General features: G+C 36.8%; 1 protein-coding gene across 1 annotated transcript in view; it reads right to left on the bottom strand.

The window, feature by feature from the left end:
* The window catches only part of LOC134751453 (ankyrin-1-like), a 111,077-nt gene extending 98,210 nt beyond the window's left edge, over positions 1-12,867 (bottom strand). The window contains exons 1-2 of the mRNA XM_063686861.1: positions 12,787-12,867; positions 7,215-7,322 (exon numbers count right to left, since the gene is read on the bottom strand). Coding sequence (XP_063542931.1) covers positions 7,215-7,322; positions 12,787-12,852 — 174 coding nt within the window. The 5' untranslated portion in view covers positions 12,853-12,867. The remainder of the gene's footprint in view (positions 1-7,214; positions 7,323-12,786) is intronic.
* Positions 12,868-17,604: the final 4,737 nt, after the last annotated feature.

Below are 17,604 nucleotides of genomic sequence, written 5' to 3'. Positions count from 1 at the left end.
CATCAATAGTAGCAGATGAAACATGCCACCCTGAATCATTCTCCCAAATAGAGATATGTTATATTTCTACAGTTTGCGTTCAAAAGTACTTGTCACTCTCTAATTATTCTATATAAAGACATAGGTATCTCGTTATTAGAGAATGGTAGAAACTTTTGACGCGTATTTTGATTCGTTACTTTTGATGCTGACTTAGCGCTGGTGGCCTAGCGGTAAGAGCGTGCGACTTTCAATCCGGAGGTCGCGGGTTCAAACCCCCGGCTCGTACCAATGAGTTTTTCGGAAATTAAGTACGAAATATCATTTGATATTTACCAGTCGCTTTTCGGTGAAGGAAAACATCGTGAGGAAACCGGACTAATCCTAACAAGGCCTAGTTCCCCCTCTGGGTTGGAAGGTCAGATGGCAGTCGCTTTCGTAAAAACTAGTGCCTACACCAATTCTTAGGATTAGTTGTCAAGCGGACCCCAGGCTCCCATGAGCCGTGGCAAAAATGCCGGGATAACGCGAGGAAGATGATGACTTTTGATGCTGACTCTTCCTGTGTAAATGAGTACACTGACTGACGTCCGTGAATTGAGCTTTCGCAAACGTCATTGCAAAGATATAAGGTTCATCGATGGCCACGGTCAGTATGAGTGATGCTGTCGAGGAAAGATTTACGTTTCCAAGACGGGATTCCGCGTCGAAATGATTTTAAGATATTTTAGTTCAGTCATCAATCATCAGGTAGAACGCGGTCGCATCGCATCTACACTTCGTTCAGGTCAGATTATTTATTATTCCGGCCTTCTCATATAAAATGGACGCATAAATTCCTGTCTCTCTCATACAAGCCTGTTCTTATAAAAGTAAGAAAGAAATGGATATTTAATAAAGGCGAATTATATGCCCACGGGACGATTTTACGAGATTTTAGTCATCAACTACACATGGAGCTGTCGTCAGGGTGGTATTTCACCTGTCCAATTTTTCTGTCCAATGTGTATTTGCGTCTCACATTTTGCTTAATGAGAGAGTGAGACGCAATGCACATTGGACTAAGAAATTTGGCAGGTGGAATACCAACCTAATCTACAGCGTTACGGCCAAGTCAAATTAAATGAAAGGCAAGTGAAATTAGGCAGTAGGGAAGACACATACGATTAGAATGTATGAAGCATTCCACGGGCTGCCCCGTTCAAAAGTATTTTATTTCATGTACATAATAGAATTTTATTTCGGCGTTTAAATCCGATAATTATTTGTCTGGGCATATTTTGAATATTTATCACAGTGAAAGAAACTGCAAATCTTCAAAAAATCATGGAATTCAATGCTCCGATATATCGCGAAAAAAGGCTGCTTCATTCTTCTGATTTTATACGGGAGAACCTGTTTTTATTCGCGATTTTAAGGTTATTCCTATAATTTAAAACTAATACGGACTTAATCGCGTACAAACTTACGTTTATTTATGGCCTCCCCATAAATTGGCAGTCCCGTGTTATAACATTTAAAACTTTCTCGGTTTAAACACATATTAAATCACATTTAGAAACGGGTCTATCGCGAATTTATTTTGTTACCTTTTTTTACCGACGTTTCGACACAGGTTTCACTGGTCGTGGTGGCGGCGTGGTCGTGGGGTAGTCACACAAATCTCTGTTTTGACATTTTGCTGGGACGTCAGTTAGCCGCGACCACGACCAGTGAAACCTGTGTCGAAACGTCGGTAAATAAAGGTAACAAAATAAATTCGCGATAGACCCGTTTCTAAATGTGATTTAGTCCCGTGTTAGTTTTAAATTATGAGTGAACATCGTGTTAGTTTAAATCAGTATATGTTATTCCTATAGTTATAGTATGACCTACATATTATTATATGTACAATGTGTAACAGTAAGTGTTACAAACCCATTAACCATAATGTACGTACTCATATGCAACTGCGCATAACGATTCGTTTACGTATCAAGGTCGACACACAGGGGAGGCGGTAATAGGTACCTAACTAGGTACTGCGGTCACCAAGGCAGGACCATTGTTGTTTATTTAAACTTTACTACATATTATCTAATTCAATAAAATAGGTAATGATGAATCAAAAATACGTAGGTAAGTAATTAAATACAGTACATTGCGGCTACTTAAGTCGGTTAATGCGCCTTGGAAATATACGGAAATATTTGTTTTTCAATGTCGGTATTTTCTAAAAAAAAAATTAAGTTTACAACCCCGTGCTTTGTACACCTTATGTTATGTAATGTCGTCATTGAGAAAAAACCTGATAAGATAACACAAGTCGTTTCTCGAACTAAGATATATCTACTTAAATTAAACCACTCAGGGTACCATTTGAAGTTTTGAGACAGTCGGACTATGATAACTCTGCACCACAAACGTCACATTCCTATGAAAATAGGAAGGCTAGGTGCAGTTAGCTTAGACGGCCTCTACGATGAAGTCTACAACTGACCCATATCGTAGACACAGCCGCCTGCACTCAATAGAGCGAAAATGATGCCCCACGCTGTAAAGTATGCACAAAGATTCCACGAGTGCCAAGGTGAGCAATAATACCCCTCGCAGAGGCTACAGTCATCCTTTCTTTAACTTTTTCTTTTTTTTCCTTTTCTTTTTAGGGTTCCGAACTCGAAAGGGACCCTATTAATAAGACCCCTCTGTCCGTCTGTCTGCCACCAGGCTGTATCTTATCATCCGTGATAGTTAGACAGTTGAAATTTTCACAGATGATATATTTCTGTTGCCGCAAATACTAAAAAGTACGGAACCCTCGGTGGGCGAGTCCGACTCGCACTTGTTTTCATTATGTATGAAATTTGTTTTAATGTAATGTTATGTTCGTACTAACCCTAGATTTAGTATTAGTATGTTACTAACACATTATGGACTTTAGTTCAAAATAAATGATATTTGATTTGATACCACCTATTTCTGAGCCTGGGTCATCTTTGTGCACTGACATGAGGGGGTTGAGACGGAAAAAACTAATCAATTTTTATTCCGGAGGTACAGTGGCAACTAGCGATCAATATGAAAGCGACTAGTGATCTTATATTATTATCACTGTGGCACAGAAATTTTTCTTGATCGAGCATAAGCCTATTTTCTTGTTTAAGCCAGTGGAAATCGTGTCGATGTCACTGCCATGATATATTTCGCTCCTTGGCGGCTATCAGTGGCAATGTGAGTAAACTCGCGAAGTGTGAAATTTATGGTTCACGTCGGCCCAAATCTGTCCGTACCCTTTTTAGGGGCAATATGTCAGAACACATTACATTGACGGGACCGTTATAAAACGGTGCCGTAGTGCTGCTGTCATAACGCTCTATTTACTTGTATTATTTCTGTGACTTAGGTAAAGAAAAAAATTTGAGTTTTGTAAAGTTTTTGACCTCGAAAGCCTACCGGGTCATTGTCGAATATTGGAAAAACCATGAAAATTTCGGATCTTTTATATTTCGACAATTTTCCCTACTAAAGACTTATGCTATGTTACGGCAAAAGTATCTATTAAGGAAAGTTTTAAGCAGACTAAATTTGCATCTAAACGGATCCTATTTGGACATAGATATATTTCATATTTTTTATGGAACGCTCATTGGGTTGTATAGGATGCTTTCCTTAAAAAATGCGGAAATAAGACCACCAAACCAAAAATAATCCTAAGTAATAACTTAATGACAACCTATTTAAGTTAAACGAGTAAATCTATGTCTTTTAGAAAGGAATTGTTGTTTTTGTGCTAGGATGTCGGGTCGTCGGATATTGAAAGCAGGCGCGGCTTCCTCTAAGGAGCGCTTGTGCAGTGCACTCCCATAAAATTATAGTGCCTAATTAATATATTACTCTTTAAGATCTATCGTACAAAAGTCAATACCAATTAAATAATTACCTTTATTCATTATAAGTTTATAGACGGCCTATACTACTCGGCCTACTCCTATAATTTCATAGGAATCATAGGTAACGCGCGAAGCGGAGCGCTTTGGATTGCGCTCCTATGAAAAAGATTTAGTACATAAAATCAATAGGAAATTCAATGAGAGCGAAAGAGAAGTTTCGCTACAGTTCCGCACGTGAAACAGAAGATTTTCTATGAAGAAAGAGGTAAAATTGGAGCGGCGCTCCGTAGCCCGTTTGACCTTGCGCCCTCTCGTCGAATGCGCGCGCATTGTGTGCGCCATATTTTATTGTCACTTGTTTGTAAACAGACCTTAGTTAGTAGTCAATTTTAAAGTACGCGCGTGAATGGAATTTTGGAATTTTTTTATTATAAATAATTAACCAAGAGTTTAAGCAGTAAGTGCACATAATTTGTTTGTTGTGAGGTGTTTAAAATGAATGAATTTAACGGGAGAATGTGAAAAAAGTTTACAAAATCGACTCGAGTTCAATATAAAAGGAAAACCTTGAACTTTCGTAACAATGTTCGTCAAAAACAAAAACTTATATGTCATTAAATAAGATCAATATGAAAAAACACCGTGGTTGTGTTATGTCGCTGTGATAAAAGTAACTAGGTGTTTTAGTTTATCGTGTTACCTACCTAAGTACATGTATGTACCTAAGTATATGTCTTGTTTGGAGCGGGCGCGGGCGGGCCGGGCGACGGCTGTGCGGTGAGTTTGCTTGGACCGAAACCGATGTGTTAACAATTTAGCACATATTTCCATAAAATTTGAAAACAACATTCACAAGAATCCATTTGTAAAATGAACTGCAGTTAGCGTCTATCGGTCGTCAAGATATTCGTAATAGCGAAATTCTATAAGAGAGTTCAATGACCGTATTTTGTGTCGGTTAATTCAATGTGTAGTTTTTTACTGTGATAGTGAACACCCATAATATAAAATCACCAGCCGCCGCTGATTGAAAGCGCAACAGGGAAAAATATTGTAGGGAGGAAATTCAAGATGGCAGGAATTGTCCCTTGTTTTTCATTAATGCTACGCCCTTCCTTGTTTATTTAACACTTAAGAGCTTTATTTAAGAGCATTTTTAAATGTGATATTTTACGCATAACAACACATTTTATATTTGTAAAGTAAATTGTAAACCAAATAAATTATTTTTCATTTTCATTTTCAAAGTCGGAGTATTTCAGCTCTGTGGAAAAGAAACTTGATATGCCAGAAATTGCCTCCATTACCTACAGAAATAACCGTAGATTTCTCAAAATAAAATTTAGAACCTTTATAAATGTCCTAGTACATAAATCCGTGATTTTATCTGTGATCGCAACGGTAGTTTTCGTTCGACGTCTGCCCGACACGTCGGATATTGAATTTGTCCGGGAAAGCGCGACGAAATACCCGATGACAAGAATTGCATTTAATTCGATTTTATTCGTATTTATATTTATCATAGAGTCCAGGGACCGAAACCGGAAATAGAGATGGTTATTAAACCCCCTACCATATCGGTTAACGTTTGATTCGGTAACCGTATCAGATCGAGGTAACCTCTGTTACCGGTAACCGAAACAAAACCCAGTCTAATCAGTCGGTAACTTCGCTTACTCATATTTGTTTAGTTGAGTGGTCAATAAGTATAAGTTAGCCTAATAACATTTACATAAAAATGTTATTAAATGTTTGTAAATATTAATTAAATATACCATTCAATAAAAAAATACAATAAATAAAATGAATAAAATAAATAGAGTAGATAAAGTAAATAAAATAATTACTAAATAAGACTGTATAGAAAGCTACTTTAAATGTAGCAAAACTAGCAAACCTTTAAGTAACCGACCTATTAACCGCGGTGGGGTTTTAAGATTAACTCAGTTAAATGTTAAGGTTACCCATTCAACAAATTTATCGTTAAAATCAGGGAACAGTATGATAGGGTTACCGAATGATAAGGTAACTGAATTGATTGGGTTACCGAATTGATAGGCTTAAGCGTAAAGAGGGGTTTTCCGGTCCTTGATAGAGTCCGACTAACTAACTCTGCATATCATTGGCAATGACAAAGTGAGGGAATGTCATCATTAATGTCAAATTTATATTAAACATGCCGTTTATAATGAAACTTTGTTCTATTCATGTCGGTGCAGAGTTAGCTTCGACAGAGTCTACTAGAACATTTCAACCAGGGTAAAGCTATTCCGGCAAAAAGTTTGCACCTAGATGCCACTGTATAAATAATTGGGTACCTATAACCCAAACCAACATATCATTCACTAGCGTACAGGTACATAATGCTGAAAACAAGCAATTCCCTTTAGTTTTCATCCACTGAACAAACAAACAGGTAAACAAGGCTTCAACTTCAATTAATCTTAAATCATTTACTATAAATATGCTGTCCAGACAGGGTTACGCAACCAAGAAACTATAATCAATTGTCAACTTCATTTCAATGAACACAAGGTACAGAATTGTTCAGTAAGAGGGAAAGCTGAAGTGAGACGATCATTTATATATTCTATTGCAACGGCATACGGTTTAAAATTTGTCTTTTCATGCCTTATTCTGTTTACATAAAATGGTGCATAGTAGTAAAATATTTATGTCACCTACTTGTACGTCTTATTTGCTGCGACAATATCCTAGGTCTAATGTAGAACTAGATCGAAGAAAGTATCGATTTCATATCTTGATGTCTTATTAATCTGTTTTATGTAAAAATTGTTATTTTTTTTAGGTATTTTAAGTTATAGATACTATACGATGACGGGGTTGGAAGTTGAAACTGACTGATCAAGACTGATTATAAATAGAGAAAATTGCATGTATTTTCTGAACAATGAAAATAGATACTTTATGTCATGAGAATCATAATATGATTATTTCTCTAATAAAATCAAAAACGTCGAAAATCTAAAATCAAAGCAGGCGCGTCTGCAGTTGTGCACCGCGAATCATCAGGTCCTTACAAATATCGCATTCAGTTTGACGTCAAAAGTCCTCCGGCTGCTAGCTTTTTTTGATACCACGGTTGAGGCGGTGGCAAACAATCGTGCAGCCCGCTTGATGTTAAGCCGCCACCGCAGCCTATAAAGTCCAAGTCTAGTAAAGTTACATGCGCGTTGCCGACTCCAGTCGCTCGCAAAAATTCATCTTTAAAAGGACTGGAAAACTCACCATCAGGAACACAACACTACATACCTACAGCATAAATAGCAGTGCTATAATGGCTGTGGTCTTCTGTAAGGTACCTAAGATATATAGAAATAAATAGTTTTTTTTTGTTGAACTTACTGAATTGCTAGTGTTGATGTCTTTGACCGCGCCTGAGTCGAGCAGGTCGACGACGGTCTCGAGTTGTCCGGCGCGCGCCGCTCGCAGGAACGCTGTGTTCGGGTCTATCTGTGGACAAGCGAATTTATCTATTAATCTTTTGAATAACCATTGCTAATTGTAACGTATTCTGGCAAAAAACATTTCTATTCTATTCAATTTTATTCTGTATTATCACATTATAATATTTATAATCGAGTGTATATCAGTATATCAGGAAATTACAGTAAACCCGCTTAAAACTTAAGGCAGTTAATAAAAGCCTCATGCTGAGTAGAAAGGTGAACGAGGCTCCTGAGAAACGTATCAAAATAAGTCTTCACTGTCTGTAAGTACTGTAACGGTAGTGTACAGTCGAAGGCAAAAATATCGATCCAGACAAATGGCTCAAAAATATGTGAACACGACTTTGTTGTCTAAGGTGTAAGAGCATACATTTATGCCCCCGACTGTATGTACTTCTTTTACTTTACTGTAAAGCTATATGAGTGTCAAGTTTTGAAGAGCCTTTTGAACTTAACAAAATGCTCCTTAGAATATAGATAGATAGATAGATAAAACGTTTATTTGGATGCTGCAAAACACACAATTTTAGTGTAAAGTATAAGTAGGTACATTGCAGTCAGAACAAAACTTAAGTACTAAATTAAATTAACAAAAATTTTTTTACTTAAACACGAAATATTAGTTTTTAGTGGTTAGCTGCACGCTGTGTGCATTGCAGCAACAACAAAAGGGTTCCGACTCAGCTATACGCTCCACTCTATTGAGCGGAGCACTGATATTCTGCCGGAGCCCAGATCACGTTACAGTTAGGTAAATATGACGGTGATAAGTATACGGTACTGTAAAAAGTGTGTAGTTGAGTGGTGTTAGAAAGTTCTGAAATAAAATACATAAATAAAACAGAAAATAAGCATAAACATAGAAATAAAAATAGTAGTGGCCATAAAATAAGAGTGAGAAAGCGCGAAAGGTTCGGTACAAGATCTCATAGCAATACCGATTAGATCCTGAAATCAGCAACCAAAAAGCCGTATGGTATCCCTGTTTTTTTGTTTTTCAAGCAGTATCTTTTTAAACTGGTGTTTAAAAGTTTGCTTATTTTTGAGCCGTCTTACAGGTGGAGGGATATCATTCCAGCATTTGGTCGCGAGATACCGGAAACAACCGGTAAATGCAATCGTTCTATGAGGGTACATTTCTAAGAGACAACGCCGAGTTGACCTAGTGTCATGACGGTTGTGAAATTTTGAAATGTTAATCTTGGAAAAGAGATATTCCGGAGATTTATTGTTTAAGACGCCAAAGAGGAGTCATGCAAGATGTAGGTGTCGCCGAGAAGACATATTCAGCATGGACGATTTGTTCAAATACGGGGTGATATGGTTTCTAGGGGGTATAGAGTAACAAAATCTATAACACGCATTTTGTACACAAAAAAAGTACATGGCCTCCGATAAACAGTTAGAAATATTGCAGTTGAATTTGAAATCAATAGCGTGGGAAATATGGTTGAATATCTTTAGTTTTGTAATCCATATGATTGATGATCATTTGTTTATATTGTTTTTCTTCTAATTTTATTCACTATTTTCTCGAAACTTTCAAGTACCGCTCCATCTTTGCATATATCGATTACGATACGTCGTTAGGTACGTGAACCGGGCGCCGATAAGAAAATGATCGGTAAGAACTGCGGCAAAATGCCGATGTACAGTGCGATATCCTATCCTACTTGATCTAAAATTAGGGTCGTTACGAAAAACTTGCTAAAAGTGTTTACACGTGCGACTAAATCAGAGGTCGTGCATTCGAACCCCTTAAAACTTATTCATTTATCATAATATTATCCTATTATTCGATATTTACGAATACTTTTTAGTTGGAAACCTGCTAAAATTTCTACATTTCGTACCGAACATTCTTATCGTTCGTGGCGTCGTCATTGGCAAAATCCCTCCTGCCAAAACCCACAAGAAGGAAAACCATTTTTTTTAAAACTACCCATACATCTACAGAGAGATTGAAAGGTGTACTACCCATGTGTTTCAATTCGCTTTAAGCTAGGATGGGGATTATTTATAGAAAAAATAGGTAAGTCGTAGGCCCGTTAACGTATAGTAGCTTTAGGTAGATATAATTTGCAAAGTGTTGCCCATGAACAGAGCAGCAAATCACAGTCAGCACGTTGAACGTTCAATATCCGCGAAATAGTCGTAGGTTGGAAATCGGAGGTGTTTGTTTGGAAACCCAAATTCGAGACCTTGCAAATCCGCTTAAACCATCGTTGCCTTGGCATCGTCTCGCAGAATTGTTCCCAACTGGTAAGCGGGTTACTGATGCATTACCTAATTTTTTTGCCAAATTTTCATATCCCAAACTATCTTTCCCAAAAATGTAAAACCCAACTAATCATTTCCCAACTTTACATAATCCAACCTAACCTAACCCAACCTAGTACGTCATTTTCATTTCCCAACTATGGGGTTGGGAAATGAAATGGTTGCGAAATAATTATTTGGTAAAAGTCATTCGGCCAAATGAAACTTATGCGTAAAGTTGGTTGGCAAGTGAAATTCGGCAATACAATTTTCGGCGAATAGGCAGGATCCGCTCGAATTTTGATCTCAATAAAGAAATCTTCAATCATTGGATTTATTGGAGGTGAGTTAATATAAATTAATGTTGGGAATGATGGGATGGAATTTGGCTTTTTAAAGGGGGTGGCAGCTGTAACCGAGAATAACTTCATCGAACATTATTATTGATTATTGATAAATACAAATAACTATCAAAACGAATAAATAATCTACATAATGAGACTTGATATCCCATAGTTACGGGCGGTCGTTGTACAAATAAAATAAATCTTTGAATCAGATCAACTCCCAGAAAACTCGCCCGCACTCACAAAATCAATAGGAACGGGGCTTACGGAGGCCGGGAAATCGTGCCGCGGGATTTCATGCAGCGTGACAATCCGACAATCCGATAAATCGTTTATTTATTTGTTGCTCTATTTCTTGAAGGTTATCAGTACATTTGTTACGCACAGGAGGGATTCGATGATACCGTCTTGATCTAATTTTGCCATCATCATCATCATTTCTCGTTTCTGTAGCGCATCGGGGATGTTCGCGGCGGCGCGCGTGGACTGTTTCTACACTACCATGCGTGCACGCGCGGCATCCCTGGTGCGGCGGGTGCGCGGCAGTCCCAACAGCATTCTGCGAATGATAGCGGACAGGGTTGACTGTCCCTACTTGTCACACTGCGAGGGATTGCATTCTCCCGTTAGTGTTATTTTGTTTTAAATTTAAGTCTAGCTGTACCTACCTACTAACCCCTTAGTTTTGTAAGTGTTACTAATAAAATGTGTCTTGGTTACATGAAATAAATGTATTGAATTGAATTGAATTAGAAGAAGTTAAGATGAATACCGGTGCAAGGTCTTCACTTGTATGGAATTCTCAATTTCATTTGCCTCATCTAATTTAAAGTATGTACATACTTTAGTAAAGAAAATTCCTCTATTTAATACGACTGAAAAACCTATAATAACGTGAATGTTTAATGTAAACATTTCTTTACACGCCTATACCTAGTTATTATTGCATTCCAGACGCCTCGTTCACTCTATTAAATTATTTCGCATGGCGTCTCGTATAGCCGTAGCGATGCAAGATATAAGATTAGCTTGGCTTCTTGTTACACCCGATTTTCATCGTAAGATAGCTTAAACGGTATAACCGATATCTCAAGACCCTTAGCATCATAACAACTAGACGAAATCTGGGTTATACTTATACTGGACCTCTCGAGACGATCGCTATCCTGTAGTCGTTAAACGATTAGAATTATATCTCAGATAGAATCGACTCCAGAATCGTGACTGTTCACGATTGATCGAAACGTCATCGAGTATAAAATCAATTACAATTCTGATTCGGATGTTTCTTTCTTTTTCACTGTAATATTGCAGGTCAATGATATTTGATATCTCTTGTTTGTTAAAAATTAAGACCAGGTTAAGAGATTAGATTGCAAGTTCATGATATCTCTAAGGTATCAGAAATTTAGAACAGGTTAACAGATCTTGGATGCTACTTACAGTAAGTTTAGTAGGTAGTAGGCTTACCTACTTTTTTACCTTGTCATGCAAATTCAAGATGGTTGCGAGATACGAGAATTACGAGATGAAAGTGATACCAGTAGAACAGGAAACAACTTGACTTATTTTAAAGAGGGGTACCCTGTGGCAGAATAGCGCCACTTTAGTCAGAAATGGCGATTTCACCAGCTTATGAAATTTATGCTACAAAAATAAATTATAAGAGCAATGGTAAAGCAGAATATGTGATCTAATTAAATTTCATAAAAACTTTGCGATATTTATTACTTTGATACTGGATTTTTAAAATGCGCAGTTACTCAAAAGCACTATACGACGAATAAAGGTAAATACTGGTAAATAAAGTCTCGAGTAAAAGGTAAAACATATTGGAACTAGTACTTACAATTTGTGTTAGATAATAATTTACATGTTAAGAAATTATTACCTGCTTTCCAATCCATAAAAAAATCTAGTTAAAAAACTAAAACGTTCCAACTTACATCGTCGTAAATTGAATGTTAATAACGGTTTGCTCGGAACATCTTTTTGATTTATGCACGTATAATTAGAACTCAAGCAAATCGAATAAGAACATCAAATTTCTCTCTGATTTATTGCCATTCCAGACATGAGACAAGTAGCAAAAATAATCATTTTCAAAATATTGAACAGAAGGCAAAGGAAAACAATATTGGAAACCTATTGGAACTGGTCAAAACCTTTTTAGACGCAAAATCTAATTTACAGCTAGATGCCGACATGGAAAATATATCTAACTGAAAACTCCAAGAAAACTATAGGTACCATCTTAAACAATATGTAGATACCATAAATTATTTTATTATTGACACTGTCATGAAAACGAAATGTACATATTGAAACAAGTAGTATTTAGTCGAGTAAGCGAATAATAAAAGTAAAAGTCGTTGTTCGTATGATTTTCACTGAAAAACATGATTTTCTTTTCACATTTTAATGATCACAAGACACTGTAATCGATTTTCCACTTTACCACTTCAATAACTAAAGATTCACATCAGCTATTACCTACACTTAAATTTAAAACTTAGTCAACTTTGTATGGGTAAATTAAATGTGCAAACCCAGTTAGTGACACATATTTTTGACAAACCGTCACAGGTTAAAAAATCATGTAAAACAAATTGTGTAAAATCTGTTCATTGCCAATTTACCATGCCATAATTTAAACTACACTTCAGCGGCATTGACAATCTCAAACATACTTTAGTTTTAAAGACATGACTGAAAAATCTTGGTGCAGACGCCCACGATTTTTTATGTTTCAGGTAGGTAATGCTATTGACGTTTCTTTTTACCAGACTGTTTTTGGGATTCAATTTTAATCTGTAAGAAAACAGGTGTCCATAACTGGGTACAACGTTAGTACATGTTTACCACGAGCGTGATGGAGTAGACGCGGCGCTCGAGCGGCAGGATGCGCGCGCCGCACCACACCGCCATGGCGGCACTCGCGGGACTGCGCGCGCGCTGACCTGGTACACTCACCTGCTTCACGATTTTCAGTCAACTCTATTACGTAGGTAATAAGGGGGTAAGACTTAGGCGCCATGCTTTTGGCGACTGTTGAATGTGGCAGTGTTAATTGCCAACGCACCCTTTCAGGAGTCAACTAAGCCGGTGGGCCCGATGTGTTTCGGTTTCTTAGATTTATGACGACGACAAAATTAATAAACTTTATAACAGTACATTGTTGAAGATTGTTGTTCATGACTTTCAAGAATGTTAACGAGATATCATATCAGACTAAGTCGTAGGCCATCACATCGGAGTTTCGTACACAACAGCGTGTGAAAAGCTTATTAGACTGCTTACTTCGCCATGCAATTTCATCTATACTGCGCAGACGAAAAACAGTAATGAGATCTCCAAATCCGTAACAAATATGAGCAATTAGAGACCGCGTGTATATTGGTTCATCAGTCATCGACTAATCTAGTTTGAAAACCAATCGCAATGGCATCCATCAACAAGCTATCATGGTTGCAAAAACTCGTCTGCCGGCATCGTAAAAATGTTGTAGAAACTAAACTTAATTGTGAATCGACTTACTGCCTTTGGTCTATAATTAGCAATCATTATCTACTGTCACATTTTTTGTAGACAAAGCTTCGTACAGAAAGTAGGGGAGCCACGGTAAAAATCGGCTAGGTAACTAAGATGATGATCAGATGATGTTAGTCACATTACTCATACTACTATTAGGGACTTAGATACTTACAAATAATTATCATCTCCGCTCTGAATTTTAAATGCATGACAAAATGCCCACCATAAAAAGTACAGGATAGACCTAATTTAAAAATGGGGTTACATGATTAACCCATGCATGCATTAACTACGTTCGATATACTCGCATTTTTATGAGCAACAAAAGGACAAAATGGACAAACAACGTCGTTAATAAAGATATGTATTCATATTTGCCTGTATGATGGATAACGTTATACACGTGATGATATAAGCGTCACTGTTTAACACCGCGCGAATGAAAGAGACAGACAGGCACTCAAGGAGACAAGTGCGACCATTATAGCTTTACTGGTTACTTTTACCGTCCTGGTTTGGTCCAAAGGTGTATTTTCGAGGGTTGGAGGGCAACAAAATGGCTATAAAGAGACGTGAGTGCCTCATAAGTTTTATAAATTACTTATATTATAACCGATGTCGTAGTGACCACAAATGTGTCGTTTTCAAGCTAAAGGTAGCACTTTGTCGCTTGCCATAAGGACGCTCTGACTTCGTATAAAAATACTAGCAAATTTCGTCCTATGGTGAGCGACAATGTGGTACCTTTTACTTGAAAACGTCACAAATACTTACATACTCGTATAATTATATGTACACACTGATTGAAAGTCACACACACACCACAAAATAATCAAATATATCAATTTATTTTTTAAGACGAAGTCGCGGGCAGAAATACTATACCTTCTCGATGCACCAGCGATATCAGAGTGTCAAGTAGGTACAGTCAGCAAAGCTATTGGCTTGGCACCCCTGCATACAAACATGTATGCATGTAAGCGAATAGTTTTGCTATCTTGTACTTGTACATTGTGTTACTCTAATTAGTTAGTCAGTGCAAAGAGGATATAATAAGATAGAGCGGTACTGTCATAGTAAATTTTGTAACCGCTGTAAATTCACTGCCATCTATCGACATACTTTAAAACTAAAAATGAAGATTTATAAAAATACGTTAAAATGTATTTAAATATGGATAAATGATTTTTTTAATTGCATTAATTATTTTTATATGATTTTGACCCATGTTCTTTCACTGATATGCGTTAAAATTATAAATAACAAATGAAACCGTCAACGCCCTCTATACGAGAGTAGGCCAAAACTAGTGGCGCCCTCTGATCGAGAATCAAGTTTTCGTGATTTTCGAGGCACCTTTTTTCGTTAGACTGTATCCATCTATTAGGAGTTATATCTATCTTTGGTCAGGTCAGTGGAAGTATTTGCAATTCTGAAGATTGAGAATGATGCATCCTTCCTTCAGTTTCTGCCGCTCTTTTAAGGCAGTTTTGTGTCATAGGTATCCTGAAAATACAGGAATAGACCTTACTCGAGGATGTGAGACACTATACTGTAAATACGACATCCTATCCTTGAATAAACATCAGTAGGCTATTAAATGGATTTGAATGTGTGGAGAGAAAAAAATATCTGCTATTCTGGATTGCTTCTCGCCTTTACAAAAGCCAAACTTCGAGGATACACTGAAATAAATGTAACAATAGTTACTTGTGCAACAAGAGAGGAAAGTTCGTTTTTCTTGCGAGTGTTGATTTTGTGTCCCGTGCAAGCGAAATATTCCATAATTGAATCACGAGCGTAGCGAGGGACTCAAAAACACGAGATGTAAAAAAACTTTGCTCTCGTGTTGCACATATAATTTTTCACCTCAGTAGTAAGAACAAATTAAAGGTTAAAATGTATGAAGTGGCAGTTCATGGCCTTCACTAAATTAAAAAGCTACTTTGTTTCACTCCCTGGAGTTGGGTTGGGTTGGGAGTGGAGTTGGGAGTAGGCGTGTTCGAGCTGCTGACGTAAAAAATATTTTTCACCACACCTGATAATAAAGGCTCTCTCGATTGTTCAAAAACTGATAAGAAAGTTGCATTGTATCCACACGTGTGGGGCAAAGTAATCAGATGCTTTTGAGTTGTTTCCTTATGTTAGCTGGTAGAATTGATTTTGAAATGATGATTTTGAATGATAAATATTTAATGACGTTCATTTGGATTTGATTTTGTTTGATATCTTAGTTAATATTTTTTTCGGGTTGATGTGGTGAAAAATTTTTTTTTCACTCGGGGGCAAATTTTGTTTAACCCTCGTGCTTTGAAACCCTCGCAACGCTCAAGATTCCATTTTTCGAATCAATTTTGGAATCTTTCGCTTGATCGGATATCAATATTAGCACACAAAAATTGGGACTTGCGAACTATGTGTTACACCAGCTAACAAATCGGTGTGTTACCAAAAAATCGGTAGGATATTGATCAAAATTTATTTAGAATAGAATAGAATAGAATTCATCTATTCATGGTAAACTACATTTCATACAAACGTAAGTTCGGTTTTTTGGATTAGGTACTCAATGAGTTCGGCTCACTATTTTTTTCAATGTAGGAGTTAATAGAAGGTTTATTTCATGACCACAAGTCTCCTTTCAGACAGATCGTATCTACATAATTCACTACGTTCGAGGTTAAAATGAATAAAGAGGGGATCTTTCAGTACCTAGCCAAAATTACTTTTTCTAGGTATATGTATATTTGTAAAGGAGCGTTATCCTAAACGGCCGTGATTCGTGTCAGGCTCGACAATAAAGCAAAGAAAACTCGATCACCGACCAACCGTTCTTTTGCCTCCGATTGAAAAAACTACCAAACATTTTGCTATCACCCAATCGAGGGTAAGTTCCTATGCACATTATAATAAGGCCTAGTTTGGAGATAAATTAGTGTATTTAGTGGTAAACACTAACAGTATTTGCCTGTAAGCATGACCAAGCGGTCTGCTCGGCGGCGGACCAGAACTATCACTTGTTCTGCTTCGCCCTACAAATCTACTGCATCTATTTTGAGAAGGTTTTATGAGTTACAGTACCATCTACACTTGAAACCTTTGTTTATTAAATTGGCATAACAAGCCAATAAGGGCCTGATTGAAATTTTCGAGGTTTAACAATTGGTAGTTCATTTCATTTCAATTACAGATAACGGGACGGGACCGTTGTGGGATTAGAATATGAATTTACACTTTCACCGTTGCAACTGCTGCACGGCCTAGTTTAATAAATATAAAATATATTTATTTCGAAGAAGAGAGTTTATAGTTGTTAGTAACAAATGACAACAAAACAAATAAATTAAACTTAAAGCTAAAGGTTAGTGTTAATAAGTACATTCGATTTTAACATTAGTACTTAACTATATACCCATTTATTTTTTTATACGGGCTAGTTGCTACCCCTTTAATTTGGCCAATCCAATGAGCGAATGTTAATATTTTGTGTAATATATAATAAGCAAGTGCTGATTTAAAATTATTATAATATCACTAGCCTCTGCACGCGAGTTTGTCCGCTTAGAATTCGTACAATAGTTATTTGTTATACAAGGGTGCAAAGTTGTATTTTACCCGCGAGTGTGGAATTGAAAGCAACGAGCAAGCGAAAGGATTCTATAGTTGAACCACGAGCGAAGCGAGTGGTTCTAAAATAGAATCCTGAGCGTAGCAAGTGTTTCAACACACGAGAAGTAAAATACATTTGCACCCGTGTGTAACACAAAACTTTTCACCTCACTATAGCGAGGAAAGTGCAACATCCACAGGCGTTAGATCATCTTCATCACTGAAATCACTCATTTTTGTACGATATTGTAACAAAAAACTGGAAATTCTGTATTTTTACGTGAGAAGTTTTTAAGTAAAAATTTTGTTGACAATGTTGACATTTCTGACGTATGAAATGTCAATGATGCGTTTTGAAATTGCATCGACAACTTGTGCGTTCAGAATTATATTTAACATCATTATTAAAAACAAACGTTTCTTATGGAACTTTAAGGTTTATGACATAAAATCATTAAATAAAGCTAAATTTGGTATTTTTTATTAGATTCTCAAACCATTTGTTTAATGATAATTAATATCAAACGAATCATTATT

This window comes from Cydia strobilella, chromosome 22 (assembly GCF_947568885.1).
Source record: "Cydia strobilella chromosome 22, ilCydStro3.1, whole genome shotgun sequence".
NCBI lineage: Eukaryota > Metazoa > Arthropoda > Insecta > Lepidoptera > Tortricidae > Cydia > Cydia strobilella.
Note: the sequence above shows the minus strand (reverse complement) of the source record. Positions and strands in the feature narration are given on the sequence as shown.